The following is a 21641-nucleotide window of genomic DNA, read 5'->3' as shown; positions in this document are numbered from 1 at the left end:
TATAAAATTTCTCAAAGTGCTCCCTAAATTACTTCGTTTTTGAAAACAAAGCACTGTTTGCAGAAGACAGATTAGCTTAAAATGACCTCAGCCAATGATAGTTTTGGAGATTTAGAGGTCATCTGATGAAATGGTTTCCCCCTCCCTCACCCCCCAAGAAAAGAGAGAGCAAGAGAGGCAAAGAAACTCAACACCTTATATGGTACATGTTGAATAACACTGTAAACACGTTAAAGATCCTACAGTTATGTGGGCAAGGTCTTTGCATTTGGGATATAATTTCCAGTGAAAGTAGTACTGTATAGAGCAGGTCAGTAAACTTTTCCTGTAAAGGGCCAAAGAGCAGATATTTTTGGCTTTGAGGGCCATATGGTCTCTGTCACAACTACTCAACTTTGCCACAGGATCAGCCATAGACAATTAGTAATTAAAGGGCACGCCTGTGTTCCAATATAACTTTATTTACAAAACAGGTGGTTATTTGGCCCTTTGCTGACTCCTGATATACAGCATCACACACAAAATTAAAATATTTCTGTATTTCAACTTAGATGGAAGTGATAGTATGTTTGTGGTAATGACACTATGTACCTTATCTCAATAATTTTTTGTATTACCTTAACTGTCACAGGTTAATGAGAAAATACAGAGACAGACCTAAAACAAAAAATATTATGGCATGCTACACAAGCAAAGGTTTTGCAGTGGTTTAGGAGTGGTGTGAATAGAGCGATGTTCCCCAAGCTTTAACATGCATCATAACCACAATGAGGGCTTACTAAAAACTTCCAAGTTTCTGATTCAGTAAGATGAGACCTGATAATTTGCATTTCTAAATTACTGGTGATGCTGATGATCCAGGGACCACACTTTGAAAATTACTGGATAGAAAAAAAGTGGCACAGAGTAAATAGTACAGGCATGCTGAACTCAAAAGAAACCACACTATACCCTATTTGGATATTTAGGTCTTCTGGTGAATCGGTTCCACCCTCCCTGCCCTGCCCTGCCCACCCCCAACCCCCAAAAAAGCAGCACTATGGTAGCTGCTAATTGCTAAATCGCCATGAGCAGCAATTTAGTTTCAGCAAAACATTATCATCTGCCACACTGACTTAAAATTAATTTTATTTTTATTGGTTTTGTAGTTTTATTTCTATTAATCGATAAAACTGTTTTAATTTCATAATGGTGTAAAAGCTCTAAGTATAAGGACCATCACAATAAAAACAATTCAAGATAACACCAAGATGTGCAAAAAATTTTTTTCCTTTAAAAGGGGTTCAGTATTATTTAAAGCTGACAATTGAGAATGCTAGTTTAGTTGATTCTGCACATGAATCTGGCATGGCTGAGTTATTTTTTAGAGAATAAGAAAAACAATTTACACATTTCTAGCCTTCTGCTCTTACCAATAAAGTAATTTGGATTATATGCAACTCAAAATATAGCCATTGTATTACCAAAATCTCTGCACAGAATACCAGAAAGGAGAACACCACAGGGTCTCACCATTGCTGCTGGTTTTTGCATTCTTTGCCAGTTGTGCACGAGTAGCAGCAATCAAACTGTCATGGGCCAACTCCTGAACCCGGAGGAACCATGGAATGCTACTGTCTGTGCTCTCACTGGAGAGGAAATCATTCCCTGAATCCTCTGCCTCATCTTGTACAAATACTAAGTGTTCAGCTGAAGAGCCCAGACCTGGAAGAAACAAGAGGATATATGAAAGTTAGCCATCAAGTAATCCTTTGATTGGCCCTGGCTCAGAAACTCTGTGTCCTGATCAGCTATTCCAGACTTTCACCTCTCCCCTCAAGCTTCTGTTCTCATACAAGATTAGGTTATCACCTTTCCACTCCCAGCTGACAGGCTGCTCTTTATCTTACCTACTCCTGTTTCAGAGGCAAAACGGTCTTTCCCAGCAACCAGGCTAACCCTCACCTCTAGGATCCCAATCCTATCTTTTAGTTTTCTCCTCTCTCCCAACTTCAACCCATTCCTCCTTAGTGGCCACCTTAAAGCTTCCCTTTCAGCCTTTCAATCTGTCCAAGCTCAAGTCTCTCCCATCTTTTTTTTAAAGAATAGAAAAATCCCAAGTATGTCTCTAAATATCACCTTCTCACTTGTTCCTTCAAAGTCATGTTTCTTGAAGTTTCTTAACTTCTAACTTGTGTATCTACTTTCTCACCTGCTGTCCATTCCCTATCTCTTTAACCCTAAGCTCCACCTCTACTATCTCAATAACAATTGCTCTTGCTAAGTTTGCCGGATATACACTTCCCAGTCCTCATCTCACTGGCCCAGTATGTGGTATTTGGCATGATTCTGTACCTTTTCTTTAAAACGTTTCCTTCCTTGGCTCCCCCCACATCATTCTCATTCTGTTTTCTTGAGATCCCTCTCTCTAGAAGCTGCTTCCCATTCTTCTGTTACCCTCTTGAAATTTTTTTTCAGGGTCCCAGATTTGCCTTCTTTTCTGTTTATGCTCCAGACTACTCCTGAATCAAATAATCCATGCTCATTGTTTCATACACTTCCTGAATGCTGATAAGCACTAAAACTACTTATTTCACACCAGACCTCTCTAGAACTCTGGATTCCTGTTTCTAACTCTCTAAAGGACACCTCCTCCTAAATGTCCCTGTGAAATCTCAATATCAACAGGCACAAACTGGAACTAATCATTCTCCCGCAGCCCTGTTCTTCCTGTGTGCACTATCTTGGTGAATGACAACACTTAAATTTCCCAAACAAAAAATTTGGGGGTCATCTTAGAGTCTGCCTTCTCCCTCTACATATCCAATTGATCACCAAACGACACCAATTCTCCAAAATAATAAAATAATAGTTTCTTTCCACTTTAAGTATGACTAAGTTAACTATTCCCTGCTCCCCAGTTTTTTTTCTTAAGCATGAGCAGAAGTCAGAAAAGGGGAAAGAATACCTGCTCTTGTTAGGTTAAGAAGAATAAAAGAAGTGCTATCACTTGGCTGTAGATCTTGCAACAAGCTAGGAGACTCTGGAGTGGACAAAAACTCCGGAGACTTCTGTACGGTCTGAGCCCTCGTCTCTTCTCCGTCTGGACCCACATTCACCTGAAGGCTTCTCAACACAGCCGAGGAAGGAACCTCCTTGGAGGAGTTAGTATGATTTGGAGTATCATCTAGTAAAGGGAAAATACCACAGCTTTATGTAGCACCTATCACCAAGGAGTTCACCATTTTGATATATGGTACCTAACACCCTTGTAACATCCCTTAGTGGTATCTAACACCCTTACAGGAGCAGACAGCATTTTCATTTTATAAATACAAAATCTGCCTCAGAAAAGAAGAAAGAGTGAAAGGCAGCTGAAGGGTGTCAACCAAAATGTGAGGGGCAGACTCCTCTGATGGTCGGTGGTAACTAATAACGAACCATCCACATTTGGACATTACAGATCTTTGTCCTTTTGAGGCCCCAAATCAGTATATTTCCCTTGAAAAATACAGTTACAGAATGAATACGAACTCAAGAACAGGATCTAAATTTTAAACTATTTTTCTTGGGAAAAGATACCTCTCTCTAATTTTTATAACATGTATGTGACAGTTCTGGTGAGTCATTAGGGGAAAAATCACAGCCTGGGATATAACTGAAATTGTATAGAATCATGAGTATGTTTCATTATGGTTCTGGGTTTACACCAGATGTAAAGAAATAATTCAGAAGACTTGCTTCTAGAACTTTATTCTAAGGGAGGGGATGAATTTCCAAAGGTTTTAGTTGCAATATAATGAAGAATTGCACTACAGTGCTAAAGCATCTGATGTTTTCAGGGGCTTCATTCATCTTTATAGAAGGCAGGTTACATTATTTTCTTCTTTCAAGGAGATAACAGGTAAGATTACAGAAATAAAGTGGAAGCCTAGGGACAGCATTGCCATTCCAAAGCCTAATGAAGTTGTACAACAAAGTGAATGAATTTAATGCCACACAACTGGTTAAATGGTAAATTTAACTGGTTAAAACGGTAAATTTTATATACACTTTACCACAAAAAAACTGTTCTTAAAGTTCATAGCAGCACTGTTTGTCATAATACAACACTGGAAAATAACTACATACTCATCAGCAGTGGCATGGAAAAAGAAGTTGTGGTACACTCATATAACAGAATACTATACAGCAATGAAACCAAACAAACCAGAGCTACACACAAGGATGAATCTCACAAACATAAAAGGTACAACAAGATACACTCATTTAAAGTCCAAAATCAGCTAAAATTAGACTTGGGTGATTAAACTTGGAAAACAAAGAACGAATTTTCAAAAAATTGAGGGCAGTGTGACCTATGGAAGAACAGAGGTTGCTTTTATCATGGAGGAACCCATGGAGGGCCTGGAAGCTGGCAACGTTCTACTTCTTGATTGGGTGGTGCTACCTCCTTTATAATAATTCTTCAAAAGGTATATCCATATAGTTTTGTGCTTTTCTGTGTCTATCACATATCCCAACTAAAAAGAAAATATGTAGATCATGCATGGAATGATTCACACATATTTGGGAGGAAGGGGAATGAGGTTAGGGAGGTATGTACAGATACATTTGTGTTTGTAATACTACGTTTCATGAGCTGGGAAGTGAGTACATGGGTTTTCATTTACTATTATCTATAACCAGTTGTCTAAAATATTTTAAATCAAAATTAAAACTAAAAGAAGGTAATGTAGAAAAGAAGATGGATGCTTTTGTTCCTGTTTTCATTTCCTTTATTATTGTCAAAATATTTATTCAATAAATTAAAATTGGGGGAGAAAATTGAGGAAAAAAAGCCTAATGAAGATCAAATTTTATTAGCACATGGAAATTTTCACATATTGAAAATCCATGGATTTGGAAACATTCCCAACACACCAGTAGAAAAATGGGACTTGAGAGATGGAAGATGTGGGAAAGACAGGAGCTAGATAGAGAAACCTTAAATCAACACTGGTTGGTTGAATGTATCTGCCCTTAAGTCACTTCAAAAATCAAAAAAGAACACCACTAGAGGATAGTAACCAGAAGACTTTATAACAAATAAGTTGTCATCAACAGGTGACCCTCCCCTGATTTAACATTAATATTCCAAATTTCAAATATTTCAATTTCCAGAAAATAAAGAATCCATTGCATCCAAAAATAATGTTTTCCTTCCTAATAGTCAAGTGATAGGATCTCCTTCTTCTCATCCAAAGCTAATCTCACTACCCATGCTCAGCATTCTACTTCCTTCTACCTCTCCTGGAGCCTCCTCACCAATTATCTACTCTTTGTGTTTGCAGCTTCTCTAATGGGCTCTTTCCTCTTGGTATAAAACCACCCTCTAATATTTCAGATCTTAAAAAAGAACTCTTTAATGTACTTTATGTCCTTCTCTTTTTCCTTCCCATAGCAAGACAGCCTTTAGAAAGTATAGTTACTTCCTCAACTTGCACTGATACCTCAACCCACTGCAGCCTGGCTTTCCACTCCCTCTCCAAGGAACAGGTCCTGCTTAGGTCAACAATGACCTCATTGACCCTATCTCATTGGGACAGTCCCTGTCTCACTGGGCCTCTTAGAAGCATTTGTCACACTTGACTATTCCCTTGGGTTCCATGCCTGCACTCTACGCCAGTATTCCCCCTATTGCTCTAGCCTTTCTTTCTTCCCTCCTTCACAGGCTCTCCTGCCTCACCCCATACCTTGAATAGGGAGTTCCATGCAGTTCTGCCTTGGCCTCCTTTTCTTCTCACTCTCACTCTATGGGTGTTCATATCCATTCCTATGACTTAAACTACCAATGCAGGGAATTCCCTGGCGGTCCAGTGGTTGGGACTCCACACTCTCACTGCCAAGGGCCCGGGTTCAATCCCTGGCTGGGGAACTAAGATCCCACAAGCTGCGTGGTATGGCCCAAAAAAAAATTTTTTTTTTAAATAAATAAATAAACTAACAATGCACCTATGACTCCCATGGTTGCTTTTTCTCCACAGTCCTAATTTTTACAGTTTCTACCAGTCAGTTATAAAGTCAGTTATCACATTCCACCAGTACCACAGAGAAGGCTAAGCTCTTAAGACTTGTTTATCTTATCTCTGGTGATCTTAATTTTTACCTGGTAACATTAGCCGACTGCATTCTGAGGCCTCAGTCACTGGAAGGAGGGACAAGCAAGTAATGTCTTTAGCTTCTGATTCTACTAGCCCCTGTCCCAGTGGGATAGACGTATTCTGAACAAACTGTACCAGCAGCTGAAGGGGAAAGGGGGGATGTGGAGACAACAAATAATACAGGTTATTATGAATGGATCTAAACCTCTGAATTTACCAAAAGGCAATGATGTAATTAAGTCTTGATTGCTCACTAGTCTCAACCTTATTCATAGAAAAACTAGATTAACTACAAAATAATATTTTAAATTATTTTTATCAAGTGTTCTAGATAAAAATTGAATCGTATAATTAACTTCTATCACCTTCCACAAAACAGAGAAATGATAAAAATAATTATATTTTTAAATGGTGGCTATTACAAATTCAACTGCATTGTACTGATTATATTTTATAAAGCACTCTTCTGTGTATTGGCTCTTTTAATCCTCACTGTAACTTAGTAAGATTAAACATGTATTTTAAAGACAAGGAATCAAGTTGAAGACACTAAATGACTAGTCCTAGGTCACATCACTAGTTAGGAGCAATGTCAGTCTTCATACTTAGGTAACATGATTCCAAATTCAGTGATCTTTCCACTAAGCAACACAAATGTTCTAAAATTAAAATGAGAAAAATGAATAAAAATTTTAAATGTTTAAATCCCCAATCACATTTAAAAAGAAAACACTTTTAGATATACACAAAATTAATAAAAAATGGTTTGTGGTAGTAAATATTACATATATGTCATATACATAAATTTTGTCATTATATAATTATGTAAATGGATAATAATTTGCACTTATTTAAATAACAAGTATAAAAAGTCATAAAAGGTAAGAATTGAATTTTTAAATTTTTGAGAAAGTACTTAGTAACAGAAAAATAATAAACTAGTAGTTACAACCAAAACCATATGGCCCACAAAACCTAAAATATTTATTACCTGGCACTATTACAGAAAAAGTTTGCTGACTCCTGAACTAAGAACAAACTCTGGAATACAGCCCACCAAAAGAAAAGGAAACCAGTTGCCTGGGCTCACCTCTGGTTTGGATTCTAACTCATCTGATAACATTGATTCAGCTTCCAAATCCTGTAGCTGTTCAGGGGACAGGTTAAAATTTTAATTCAGAGTCAATGACACCTTCCTGTTATGCTCATACTCCTCTAGGAAGTGCTATGCTTTTCCTGTAAGATGCTGTGCTGGGTGGGTAATTAATTTAGCTTAAAAAAGGAAAAAAGAAAGAGAGAGAGAATTCAGAGCAGTAGGAAAATGTAGCTAAAAAAACAAAGGCACTTCTTTACATATCCAAAAATCACAAGCAAGCAAATAAAGAATTCAGCCCAAAACACTTGTTTAAAAATAGAACAAGCCCAACAGATATCAAAACACATAAAAAGATGTACTTTAATGTAGAATTTCTAACAATCTATTCTAAGAACATAGAGAACAGACTTGTGGTTGCCAAGGGGGAAGGGGGTGGGGGAGAAATGGATTGGGAGTTTGGGATTAGCAGATGCAAACTATTATATATAGAATGGATAAACAAGGTCCTACTGTATAGCACAGGGAACTATATTCAATATCCTGTAATAAAGTACAATGGAAAAGAATATGAAAAAGTATACACATACATATATATGTAATGATATAACTGAATCATTTTGCTGTACAGCAGAAACACAACACTGTAAATCAACTATACTTCAATAAATTTAAAAATAAATAAATAAAATAAAAAATAAGAAAAGGTCTTAAGTATGGAAAAAGCTATATGCCCAAAGAATTTCACCTTATCATCTGTGATAATAAATAACTGTAAGCAACATATAAATATACATATATATTCAATTAGGTAATGGTTGATTATAGTAGGACATTGTATGACTTAAAAATAGTTATGAAAACAATGCAACAACAAAAATGCTAATGACATTAAATTACAAAAACAAAACACAAAATTATACACTTGCTGTTATTAAAACTAGTTAAGGTAAGCACAGGAAAAAGTAAAAGGAAATTCACACAGCCATGATAGTCACTGTACTGGGTGGGTGGTAGGCTGGTGTGACGTTTTTCTTTTCTTAATTTCCCAATTTTTTATAAAAGGTAATTACACAGTCAAAATTTGAACAGTGTTTCCCCAAAGTAGTATTCTCGGGACACTCATGAAGCTGTTTCCCCCCCTTACTTTAAATTCTTACTTTCTTGATGACTATCCTTAGTGTTGTGTTTGGATTCCTTTTTCTTTTTTGTGTGTATTTATCTATTATAGATTTTTGGTTTGCAGCTACCATGAAATTTTGGTATAGTAGTCTATATATACACAATTGTTTTAAGTTGCTGATCTCTTAATTTCAAATGCATTTTAAATATCCTGCATTTTCACTCTCCTTCTCTCATGATTACTGGTTTTGATATATTTTACATCTAATTGTTTTGCATATCCCTCAACTGCTCTTGTGGATAGAGATGATTTTATTACTTTTGCCTTTTAACCTCCCTACTAGTTTGTGTGTGGATGATTTCCTACCTTGACTGTATGTTTGCCTTTACCAGTGAGCTTTCCCATTTTGTAATTTTCTTGTTTCTAGTTGTGGCCTTTTCTTTTCCACCTAGAGAAGTTTCTTTAGCATTTGTTGTAAAGCTGGTTTGGTGGTGCTGAATCCTTTTAGCTTTTGCTTGTCTGTAAAGGTTTTGATTTCTCCATCAAATCTGAATGAGAGCCTTGCGGGGTAGAGGATTCTTGGTTGTAGGTTTTTCCCTTTTGTCACTTAAAATGTACTGTGGCACTCTCTTCTGGCCTGCAGAGTTTCTGCTGAAAAATCAGCTGATAACCTTATGGGAGTTCCCTTGTATGTTATTTGTTGCTTTGCCCTTGTTGCTTTTAGTATTTTCTCTTTATCTTTAATCTTTGTCAATTTGATTACTATGTGTCTCAGCACGTTTTCCCTTGGGTTTATCCTGTATGGGACTCTCTGCACTTCCTGGACTTGGGTAACTGTTTCCTTTCCCACATTAGGGAAGTTTTCAGCTATTATCTCTTCAAATATTTTCTCAGGCCCTTTCTCTCTCTCTTCTCCTTCTGGGACCCCTATAATGCAAATGTTAGTGTGTTACATGTCCCAGAGGTCTCTTAAACTGTCCTTTCTTTTCATTCTTTTTTCTTCATTCTGTTCCGTGGCAGTGCTTTCCACCATTCTTTCTTCCAGCTCACCAATCTGTTCTGCCTCATTTATTCTGCTACTGATTTCTTCCAGTGTATTTTTCATTTTAGTTATTGTATTCTTCAACTCTGTTTGGTCACTCTTTATATTTTCTAACTCTTTGTTAAAAACTTCTTGTAACTTCTCACTCTGTGCATCCATTCTTTTCCTGAGTTCTTGGTTCATCTTTATGATCATTACTCTGAACTCTTTCTTGGGTAGACTGCCTATCTCCACTTCACTTAGTTGTTGTTTGGGGGTTTTATCTTGTTCCTTTGTCTGGAACATATTTCTCTGCCGTCTCATTTTGTCTAAATTTCTATTTGTATTTTTATGTATGTGGTAGGTTAGTTACATTTCTCAACCTTGGAGAAGTGGCCCTCTGTAGGGGGTGTCCAGGTGTCCCAGCAGTACACTCCCCTCTCATCACCCAAGGGCCAGGGACCATCTGGTCACAGGGTAGGTTCTGACTTGTGTTTGCAGACTCAGTTCCACAGGCTGCAGGACTGTAGTTTTCTTGCTTCTTGTGTCTGCCCCCTGGTGGGTGAGGCTGGGTCTTGGCCCTCTGGTGGGCAAGGCCGAGTCAAGGGGCATGTCTAGAGGCGGCTATGGGATCAAGAAGTCTTTAGGCAGCCTGTCTGCTGATGGGTGGGGTTGTGTTCTTGCCCTGTTGGCTGTTTGGCCTGAGGCATCCCAGCACTACAGGCTGTTGGGTGGGGCCAGGTCTTGGTGATAATGATCCAAGCAAGATGTCAGCCTCCAGCAAGAGTTCACACTGATGAATACTCCCCGATATCTCTGCCACCAGTATCAATGTCCTCAAGGGGAGCCACAGCCGCCCCCACCCCAACCCCCGTCCTCCCCAGGAGACCCTCCAAGACCAGCAGATAGGTCTGGCCCAGGCTCCTATGAAGTCACTGCTTTTGCCCTGGGTCCCATTGCGTGCAAGACCTTGTATGCACCCTCCAAGAGTGGAGCTCCTGTAATTAAGCCCCACTGGCCCTCAAAGCCAAATGCTCTGAGGGCTCCTCCTCCAGATGTCAGACCCCCCAGGCTGGGGAGCCCGGTATGGGGCTCAGAACGCTCACTCCCATGGGAGAACTTCTGCAATATAACTATTCTCCAGTTTGTGGGTTACCCAGCTGGGGAGTATGGGATTTGATTATATCGCCAGTGTGCCCCTCCTACCATCTCGTTGTGGTTTCTTCTTTATGTCTTTGGATATAGATTATCTTTTTGGTAGGTTCCAGTCTTTTTCATCGATGGTTGTTCAGCAGTTAGCTGTGATTTTGCTGTGCTCATGAGAGGAAGTGAGCTCAAGGTCTTTCTACTCTGCCATCTTGTCCTCCCATCCTCTAAATTCTTAATTTCTTAAAGCTTAACTTTTTTTTCAGGATTTTGGCAAATGAGTCCACTTTATTTCGCACAATTTTTGCTTAAATTGGAAGCACTATTATATACAAAGTAAGCATACAGTGTAAAATATACCCAGGATGGGAGTTTTCAATACATACCGAGGTAGAGTGGAAAGTTAGAATAAGAAAGACTTACTCTACAAAAAGGGCATTTAGAAGTACGTGAATAAATGTTTATTCTCCTGTTGGTTAAACCTCTCCCCACTGCTAGCTTCCAGAAATCCTCACTTTCATCATAAAAAAAATGTATAAGATGTAAATGAAAAAGCTCATTTTAAGTTTACCACATAAAGCTGTCATAAATACCTGACTTTTCCTTTCACATACGTTTTTCTTATTCAAGCACTATAACTGCTCAATGTAGTTTACCCACACCTCTTTTCAGAGAGGAAGGAACCAAGGCTTAGTACAGTTACTTGCTCAAGTTATTAAGCTGCAGAGCCAGCATTCCCACCCACAGAGCAGGCTGGCATGAATAGTAATTACATGTCTCTAGGTCTGATCTTGAATCATCAGGATTCAAGAATTAAGAATTCCTTTTCCCCAATTCCAGCTCATTTCAAGAAGCCAAGAAATTACCAAATGTTTGTTTAGGTTAACCTTAGGGTTCCTCCAACTTTAAGATTCCAGGACTGTAAAATCTCTAAGAAACTAGACAACTATTTACTGTCCTTTATATTTGTTAGTTTTCTTAGAAACTAATGGCACTGGCTCCATTTCTGATATCCTTACCTAATGAAAATTTTTAAAAATTAAGTATATGAACATGTGTACCAAACAAGGGAAAAAATCAGATATACTATATTTTAGACATTTTTGCAAATCTGTAATAACAATTTAGAGAAGGGAGCTGCCACCTCTCTTACAGTTTAATAGATACCTCTAGATCACCATTTCTCAGGCTCATGGTTATATGTGATGTTTCATTTTAGTCATTTCAATGATAATTTTTTAAAAATTAACACATGCATTTTCTGGAACAAATCAGTAACCATATTATAACTGAGTTCTACCGCACAGTTTTGGTGCCCAGTTTGTGGTTTGTATCTTTGCTGTATAAACAAAAGAGAGATGAGTAGGATGCAGCAGAATAGGCAGGATGACCTCAAAAGAATCTGTGTTGGAGCACTCAGTACCATATCGAGTGTATTGGGTGGATCTCATCTTTAACACAGCAACTTGCTATGTACATTAGCTGGAAGTGTGATGGCAAATATGCAATTAAAAATTTCTATTCCCAATTCAAGTTACCCACTTAACAGACTTCAAAAACTACAATTCAAATATTTTTTTACATTAACAGCTTCACTGAGACGTAATTCACACACCATACGGTTCACTCACTTCAAAAGTACAACTAAATTTTTTTAGTATATTCACAGTTATGCGACCATAACCACAATCAATTTTACAACAATTTCATCACCCCAAAACAGAAACCTATTAGTAATCACTCCCCATTTCCTCCCAAACCTTCCCCTGACCAAGCCTAGGCAACCACTAATCTATTTTTTGTCTCTATGGATTTCCCTATTCTGGACATTTCATATAAATGGAATTATATATGTAATCTTTTGTGCTTGGCTGCTTTCACGTAGCATACTGTTTCCAATGTTCATGCTTGTTATAGCATGTACCAGTACTTAATTTCTTTTTATTGTCAAATAATATTCTATTGCATGGATATACATTTTATTTGTCCATTTATCAGTTGACGGTCATTTGGGTTGTTTCCACAATTTGGCTATCATGAATAATGCTGCTATAACATTCACGTAAAAATTTTTTTAAATTAATTAATTTATTTATTTTTGGCTGTGTTGGGTCTTCGTTGCTGTGTGCGGGCTTTCTCTAGTTGCGGCTAGTGGGGGCTACTCTTTCGTTGTGGTGCGCAGGCTTCTCATTGCAGTGGCTTCTCTTGTTGTGGAGCACAGGCTCTAGGCACGCAGGCTTCAGTAGTTGTGGCATGCAGGCTCAGTAGTTGTGGCTCACGGGCTCTAGAGCGTAGGCTCAGTAGTTGTGGCGCACGGGCTTAGATGCTCCGCAGCATGTGGGATCTTCCCGGACCAGGGCTCGAACCCATGTCCCCAGCACTGGCAGGCAGATTCTTAACCACTGCGCCACCAGGGAAGCCCCATGTACAAATTTTTGTGTGGACATATGTTTTCACTCTTTAGGGTATACATCTAGGAGTGGAAATGATAGGTGATACAGTAACTGTGTTTAACCTCTTGAGGAATTACCAGGCTATTTTCCAAAGTGGCTGCACCATTTTACAATCTCACCAGTAGTGCATGAGGGATCCAATTTCTCCGTATCCTCTCCTTTTAAAATACACCTTTTTTTATTACAGCCATCCTATTGAGTGTGAAGTGGTAACTCATTGTAGTTTTGAGTTGCATTACCTGATGGCTAATGATGTTGAGCATCTTTTCATGTGCTTATATGCCATTTGTACATCTTTACTGGAGAAATGCTTATTCAGATCGTTGGCCCATTTTTAAATTGAGATGTCTTTTTATTATTGAGTTGTAAGAATTCTTTATATATTCTAGATACGAGTCCCTTACCAGATATAAGATTTGCCCAAACTTTCTCCCTTTCTGTGTTATCTTTTTATTTGCAACACAAATCTTATCTTCTTCTGAATAAGGTAACTCTAACTCTACAAAGTTATCACTGAAATTGGCATTCAAGGACTTCTGGCCAGTTTTGGTTGAATATGAGATCTGATTATCATAAACTGCTTCACAATGCCTTCACATCACAGATAGTACCTTGTATGATATTCTCTACATTGCTATTACTAAAGTTAAAATATAGAAACAGATTCTATATATTAGTGAATCCAAAACTAAATCTTTCCACTATTCAGATCAACATTATTTCATTTCAGTAAAATGACACCTCTACAACATAATATGAATGTTAATTTGAATTTTCTTGGGTTTTGCTATGGTTTACATCTATATACTTACTCATAAAGATATAAATCCATGGTAACAACGGACATAACACTGATAACCTAAATTGTACTATATACATGGTTCCTATGGCCATCAAAACATATTAGATTGCTTAAGAAAACAACCTTGCTTCAGCATATATTATATATTTTTAAAAATTCCACTGACCCTACCATTGCTAGTACTAAATTATTTGTAAATTTGTTTTGATTTTATAGTTGATTAAAAGGTATAGGGGTTCAACACAGGAGGGATAAGGATTACCTAGCTTTTCGTTTGAGTATATTTAAAGTATTTATAATAAAAATAATTTACCAGTATGGGGTGGGGGGTAGTGTCCAATGCAATGTCTTTCCTTCAAATGCAATTTACATGACACTAGAGTGAAAGGCACTGCTTTACTCAAAGGGAAGCTATTTTCAAGATAATTATGGGTCTCAGAGGAAATTTCTTCCCAGGCTTTCTTATATTAATTAAGATAAGAGATTAGAGATGCAATACCAAGCAGTCGCCTACATCACCGAAAGTCCTTTAATGTGGACAGTAATATTTGCTCATTTTTATTTTGTATCTTTACCCAGACAAAATTTGTATTCTTATTTCCTTCTAAATAGAAAAATTACTAATTTAGCTCCATAAAAAATAAAAGAGATAATGATATTTAACTATCAGCAACAAAGGCCAGGCACATCAAATCCTATTTTCCACAAATCATAAATAAGGAATCTTGGCTCCGGATGAAGAGTTCATAACAAAACTAACTGATCTCAGAAACTCAAGGACTGGTCTAAGTATACTGCTCAGACCTTTTCTCCCTCTACCCTTGGCAACAACTAAATTTTACTGTGTGCATGGTTCCCTATGGCCACGAAAGGCCACGAAAGCATATTAGACTGCTTAAAGGAACAATCTTGGTCTAGCACATATTATATTTTTTAGAAATCCACTGACCCTGCCACTGCTATTATTGAATATATTACCCCATAGTCAGCCTAAGGGTTAAAAAAAATGCAGGCAACACAAACCTTTGCAATGAACCAAAGCAAAGAACACAAGAAGCCCTGAAAAGTTCTGGGAATAAGTAACGAGAGAACGCCTAACAACAGCAAAGTAGATTTAGGACAACAGCAATCTCTATGACCATCCTGAGAACAACTCTCTTTCTGTTTTTAACCAAATAAATAAATCCTGGGAACTGAAGTTTGATAAACTGTATTCTTTTTCTACGGTACACTCAACATCATCCAGCAAATTATGCATTAACACTAAGGAGCTGAACAAGTTTAATAAAGAAGTTGAGATGTTTAAAAAAAAAAACAAAAAAAAAACCAAGGTCTCTTAAGCAGGAATCTAAATTCTGCCTCTGACTCGTTGGTTGAGACCTGGGCAAGCTATTCATCTTCTTGGCCCTGGGAAACTTATCTGAAATACAGAAATGAAATAGGTCTACCCTAAGATTATTTATATATCAGTCAATAGAAATAATTACAAAATTCTTCATACACAAAGTTCTGCATAAGTGCTTAAGAAACAAGTAAATCTATCAAATGCTTAGTATACTATAAAAGGTTAAGAAATCTGCTTTTTGTTACTGAGTCCAAATTTCCTATAGAGCAGTGGTTTTCAAACTTTTTTGACTGCAACCCACAGTAAGATACATTTTCCATCATAACCCAGAGAATGAAACACACACAGAGATACACACAAATAACATATTTTCATAAAACAATAAAATACTAACATATACTAATCTCATGCACTTTGAATTTTTTTTTAAATGATAAGATCCATGAAAATGTTCTCACAGCTATTAACAGGTTATGTCTCACAGATTGAAAAACACTATAAAGTATTTTCAAGTGTCTAAAATACATATGTTAACACAGAATCAGTCTTAAAATATAAAGCCATAGATATAAACCTGCTATAAGTATATATTACAAACAATCAGCAATTACCATTGATAAAAGTCTTGGTGAAATTGAGATTACTTAAACCTCAAACCTCCTTGAGGTCTGCAAAGCAAAATACTACACACTAGGCAAAGAAAGACAAAGTAGTTTTTCTAATTAACCAGTCTTTGGTCCCACACCCCAAGGAAGAATTCTCATATACTAGACAGGAATTAGTGGTAACACCATTTCCCTAGAGTAGGTATGGCCTAAAACCAGTGCAGGCTACATGGAGAAATACCAGGAGGGAAAAACCAATCCAAAGTAAACTAAGCAAGCAAAAGGAGAACAGAGCTGATACAGGTCTCTTGCCTTAGTCCTGACTGCCATACAGAAGGGAGTGTATTCCAAACAGAAAGATGACCAGGGGCTTTTAATACTCTGCATCATGAAAGAAACAGAACAGCATTGTGTCAACCTCCAAAAAGCAATGTGATTCCACCCTAGAATACAAAGCCCAGAATACCAGTATTGCTCTTATCCTCTTGAGGGAGGTAGAAAATGCCTTGACCTTGACCCAGTTTTGGAAAGAAGGGGAAGACTGAGGGAGGCTTGAGAAAAAAGAGGGAAGAAACTGAGAAACACTGTGCTCCCCCAATTGGTCACTATTCACAAAGGTTAAAATAAAGCACATAATTTCAACCAAGAGGACTAGTCTCTCTTACCATGGGCCAATCTGCTTCTCAGCTCCCCCAACTTCTACCTGTGGCTGACCACAGATACAGACAGGAACAAAACTCAGTAATACTTAAAAAATGAAAACAAAATTCTACTAATGTTAGTGAATTCCAAAGACCAAAAATTAAAATTTAAAAAAGAGCAGTTTAAGTTCTGGCATAAAATGGTAGTGAAAGGAATAGAAAAACCAAGTAACTTTTTAATAATATATCTAGTATATGATATAGCATGAGAGTTAATTAAATTCTAATGATAAAGTTGTAACGGGTACTGATAAAAGACATTTGGAATATAGAACTGTGAAGCCAGAATGAATCTCAGAAACCGTAGCATTCATCCTGGGCCTTCCCTCTTCTCTTCCCAGGATCTTCTGGGGTGCTCCATTCCTACAGCCCTGATTTTTATTCCAGTCACCACTCCATTTCTCTGCAATCCTTCAGAGACAAATTTAAGCCAATGATCTTCATGCTGCCAAATTTAATGGATACTTTGCTGCCCTCATCTTACTTGACCTTTGCAAGGGACAGCTATTATTTTTGACTGTTCCACATTCATTCCCCCGTTTGGGTGACAGGATGCACATTTTGTTTGGGGATCTATCCCTCCCCCACTGGATATATTCTTAGTGCAATTATAGATTAAGGTGTTCTTTTCTATCCTGACCAACTGTTGGACACTCAACCCATGATGAACAAATCAGATACTTTTCCTCAGAATGTGAATTCTAAAAGAAGTAACTAAGGTGAAAACTGCTGTAACAGCCCATTCACTCCAGTACTGCAATTAGCAGCCTCCCCCTGGGGCTGCTCAGATTCCTGTCCTTTTCAAAGCCAAGGCCTTCAGCATTTCCTTTGATCCTGTCAGCTGCCCACATCCTTGTCATAAATTCCTCTTCTCCTCAAGTAAATTGGTCATTTGCAACCAGAGTCATAACTGATACTTTCCCTTAGAAGCACTGCCTCCTTCCTCAAACACTTTACTTACTCTCTTTTGCTTCTAAGATACTTCTTCCTTATTTTAATCCTACCTCATTGGCCATTCCTCCAGTTTCCTTCGATAACTCCTATATTCCTCCTCCACTCATCCTCTAAATATTAATGTTCTTCAGGACAGTTTGCAGGCCAGGCCCTCTTCTCTTGCTAGACTCTCTTCCTAGTGTGAACTCATGGCTTTAAATGATACGGTCTCCAAAATTTTTATCTATAGCCCAGATATCTCCTCTGAGCTGCAAGCTTGTACATAGGATTGCTTATTTGACATCTCTACCTCACGTTTTGATATCTCAAATTTAACATGTTCAAAATGAATTCTCTCCCAAGCCTATTTCCCATCCTCCCCTGCCCGCCCCTCTGACCACAACCCTCCGCTCAAGGGGGGATCACCATTCACCCCATTTAGAAGTCACTTTTATTACTTTCTTTCCTTTGTTCCCAGTATCCAGTCCAGCTGCAAGTCTGGACCTGATTCTATCTCCAAAAGAGATCGCAAATCCACGTACTTCTATCTCTACTACTACTACTCTGCTCCAGGCCACCATCAACCTTGACTTAAAGTACTGTTACTGTCTCCTAACTGGTCTCCCTACTTCTATACTTTGCCTCCTTCCATTCTGTTCTCTTCACATCACTTAATACCATCTTAAAATGTGAATTTTCGCATTTTTTTTCACGTGGCTTCCCAATGCATCTAGAAAAAATCCAAACTCCTTATCCTGGCCTATAAGGACCTATGTGATCCATTCCTGCCTCTCCAAAAACATTCCAGAGTTGTGCTCTATTACTTGCTCACCAAGCTCCAGCCAGATGACTCTCCCTTAGTTCCTTGAACACATTAAGCTCTTTCCTATGTTAGGGATTTGCACACATCATTTCCTCTACTTAGGAATGCTTTCTCTTCCATTGGTTAGCTCTTTTTCATTCTTCAGGGCTCTATTTAACTATCAACTCATGCAAAAAGGCTCTGCCTGATAACCTTATCCAAAGAAGGTTCCTCATACCCCCACTTTTATTTTCTATCTCTGCTGTCTCCATTACAGCACTTACCAGAATTTCTAATTCTTTTGTTTTGATAGAGTATTCACTTTTTGTCTGGCTACCCCCTAAATTGTAAGCTCCATAAACAAGGGCAAGAACTAGCCTGCCTTGTTCACTACTATAACTCCCAGAACCCAGAACCCATCACCTAGTGCCTGGCAAAGTATTGTAGGTAATTCATAAGGAATTCAGGTCTCCAAGAGTCATTTCTGATACTGTGAAGCTCTGAGATTGTCTTTACTATGAGTTTAAAGGGCTTTTATACAAACTTCCTGTAAGCAGCTAGTAGGCACTGAACAAATATTTGTATAACGAATGAATGACTCCGTGAATGATACCCAAATTTTTGTCTCTATTTCTGACCTCTCTCTGTACTCCAAACTTTCATTTCTAACTGCTTGCTAGGTATCCCCATGTGGATATCTACCTCAATTTTAACAATGTCCAAAATCCAGACTGTCACCTTCCCCACCAAACCTGTTCTTCTTCCTGTATTATCCATTTCAGTTATTGCCCAATTGTTCTCCCACTCAGCTACAAATTCTAGGTCTTGAACAATCTCTCTCATCCTCCATATTTAAATAATCCCAGTGGTTCTGATTCCTCCAAATTTACTCCTACCATAATGCCCTGTTTAGGTTTTTCATTATCTTTCAACTACACCATGAAAATAGGCTTCTAATTGGCCACCTTACCCTTAAAATTCCCCTTTCCATTCCATCTTTTATGCAGCCACTCGAGCTATCTTTCCAAAACACAAAAATGCTTACGTCACTTCCCATACCCAAAGTTCAGTGCTTCAGAATTAACAGTCAAATCCCTAAGCATGGCATTTTAAATATTCAACAATATGTCCTCAAATACTGTTCCAACTGCAGCATCCACTATATACCTCAATGAACCCTTTTCTCCAGTACACACTGGATTGGCTACTAAATGAACACTCCAACCTATTTTAGTGCTCAAGGTCCCTTTCCCTTGTGATAGTTCTTCAGTAATAAGACCCTCCAGTAAGAAAACCCTCCAATCCAGCTGTGATCTTTTGAAATCCTTTCCAGTCTTTAAAATCCAACTCATACGCCATCCTCCATGAAGACCCCTTTCCCTCCAGTCAGAACAAATCTGTCCTTCCCTTGCTGTTCTCACAACACAGTTTAACCTCTCTTTAGCAATTATTTCAGCCTGCCTTGGGAGTTAGTTGTCTACCTGCATATTTTTCTCACTGGTTAAGGTTCAATGAATTTATTCATCCTTCTCCTTTCCCCACTGATGCTTTGCACAAACTAAGCATTCAGGAAATATTTGCTGAATGAATAGGTAACCCCCTTCATTTACAGACGGAAAAAAAAGTCCAAAGCTAGAGATTAACTTGCCAAAAATTAGACCTCTACTTAGATGTAAAACTTAAAAAACTAGAACCTAAATCTTTTGACTGCGAGTTTAGTTGACCTTGTCTCACACGAAGATAACACAAAGTGGAATTTCTCACTCCCTAACAATAACAAAATGCCCCTGGTTTTATTTTTAAATGTTTCTTTTATTCTCTTTGCAAATACGCTGCGTTGGTCCTTGTGCCAAAGTGAGGAAGAAATACAAATTCTTAAGTTCCAAGTTAATAATATTTAACTGCCAAATGGTTCCTAAATGCATTTCAGAGCCTCATGAGCAAGTGAGATAAACTTTAATAAACTAACTGAATTCTTTTTTCTGAAGAAACTTCAACCTGCGAAATGCATAAAGGCTGTAGACTCTCACAGCCCACACCCTCGCCTTGAAATGACACGCGAAGGAGAAACCAGTGGCCCAGACCCTCCGAGTCGGCAGCCTTCCTTCTTCTAGACCGAGAAAGTAAGTGGACGTATGAAAGAAGAGGGTAGATCTGGGCTGAAATGTCCAGGTCAGAGTCGCCTTGGCATCCTCGTTCCCCCATTACAACAGCCTAGTGAAGGGCCCCAAGGTCCGCAGGCAGGCCTCGCGGAGGGTGCAGTCCGAGAGCCCCCGCCGCGGGGACTCGCTGACTCTAGCTTTCTCCAGGTTGGTCTTGTCCCCATGCCCCTGGCCCCGAAACCAAGCGAAGGAGCCGAAACATCTGCCCCAAAAGCCCGCGAGGAGAAGAGCCGAAGCCGTAGGGCTTCAGACCGGCCGCTCCAGATCCGGGTGGGGTGCCCCGGGGCGGTTTCCCTGTCCTCTCCGGGGGCAAACTCGGCCCGAGCCCCGAGGAGCCAGCACTGGCTCCCTCCCTCTCGGGGACCACCTAGCCGAGCGGGTCGGTCAGGCCCACCCCGGAGCTCACCTTTCCGTCCCGAGCAGCCGTCCGTCCGTCAGTCGGTTCCGAATTCTGTCCACACAGAGCGTCTTCCGGCTCCCGCCGGAAGCAGCTCGAGCGCGGGACAGGAAGCTTGGCCGCCCCCCACACACACACCCACTCGCTCGCCTCCGAGCCGGGCTGCTGCAGTCCCGCAGGAGGTTCCGCCCCGGGGGCCGCTGGCCTGCGCGGGCCAGGCAGGCTTGACTCGGAGAGGGAAGGCACTGCGGTCTCCTGCCTCCCACTCATTCCCTCTCGGCCTTTGTAGCTCCATGGTCTGCGAAGCCCGAAAAACGGGGTCAGTCAATTCTAGGCGTGACGTCACTGCTTCCCTGCTGCAGCGGATGGGGTAGTTATCTCCTGTCAGCTGAGATCAGTAAATGTTGCAATGGAGGCAAGCGAGAAAGAAAAGATCACTACTTAAACATTTATCAAAGTTCTTAGTGAAGAAGACCTCGAAGCTTCACTGCCCGAGAAGGGAACTTGCAGAATCTAGTTATGCATTGCATACCAGGTTGGGTAAGAATTGAGACTCCGGTGTAGAACTTTTTTTTGGAAGGTGAAGTCCCTACAGTCTGGGTTCCGTCAGTACAGTAGGATGTAAAGAGCTCTCCGATGTCCACACCGGGGCTAGAACACTTGAGTTTCAGGCCAGATGCCGCAACTTGTTAGAGCTTTATGTGTTTGACTGACTTTGTGAAATTACTAATTTTTGAATACTTGCTGCGTGCCAAAGGATGACGGAGGGACTGAGCTAAGATAGTGGCAGTGGGAATTAAAGGTTTTTTTTTTTTTTTAATAGATTTATTTTATTTATTTATTTTGGCTGCATTGGGTCTTCGTTGCTGCGCGTGGGCTTTCTCTAGTTGCGGCAAGCGGGGGCTCCTCTTAGTTGCGGTGCGCGGGCTTCTCATT

At 39.2% G+C, this 21641-nt stretch overlaps 1 protein-coding gene across 3 annotated transcripts in view; it reads right to left on the bottom strand.

Moving 5' to 3' along the window:
* The window catches only part of ZNF410 (zinc finger protein 410), a 39391-nt gene extending 18517 nt beyond the window's left edge, over positions 1-20874 (bottom strand). The window contains exons 1-5 of one of the 3 annotated variants that reach the window (XM_061181029.1): positions 20715-20874; positions 7213-7394; positions 6128-6263; positions 2948-3166; positions 1513-1704 (exon numbers count right to left, since the gene is read on the bottom strand). In XM_061181029.1, the coding sequence (XP_061037012.1) occupies positions 1513-1704; positions 2948-3166; positions 6128-6263; positions 7213-7245 (580 nt within the window). In that variant the 5' untranslated portion in view covers positions 7246-7394; positions 20715-20874. The remainder of the gene's footprint in view (positions 1-1512; positions 1705-2947; positions 3167-6127; positions 6264-7212; positions 7395-20714) is intronic. The other 2 variants (XM_061181027.1, XM_061181028.1) reach the window with 2 other exon arrangements.
* Between the last annotated feature and the right edge of the window lie 767 nt (positions 20875-21641).

This window comes from Eubalaena glacialis, chromosome 2, assembly GCF_028564815.1.
Source record: "Eubalaena glacialis isolate mEubGla1 chromosome 2, mEubGla1.1.hap2.+ XY, whole genome shotgun sequence".
Taxonomy (NCBI): domain Eukaryota; kingdom Metazoa; phylum Chordata; class Mammalia; order Artiodactyla; family Balaenidae; genus Eubalaena; species Eubalaena glacialis.
Note: the sequence above shows the minus strand (reverse complement) of the source record. Positions and strands in the feature narration are given on the sequence as shown.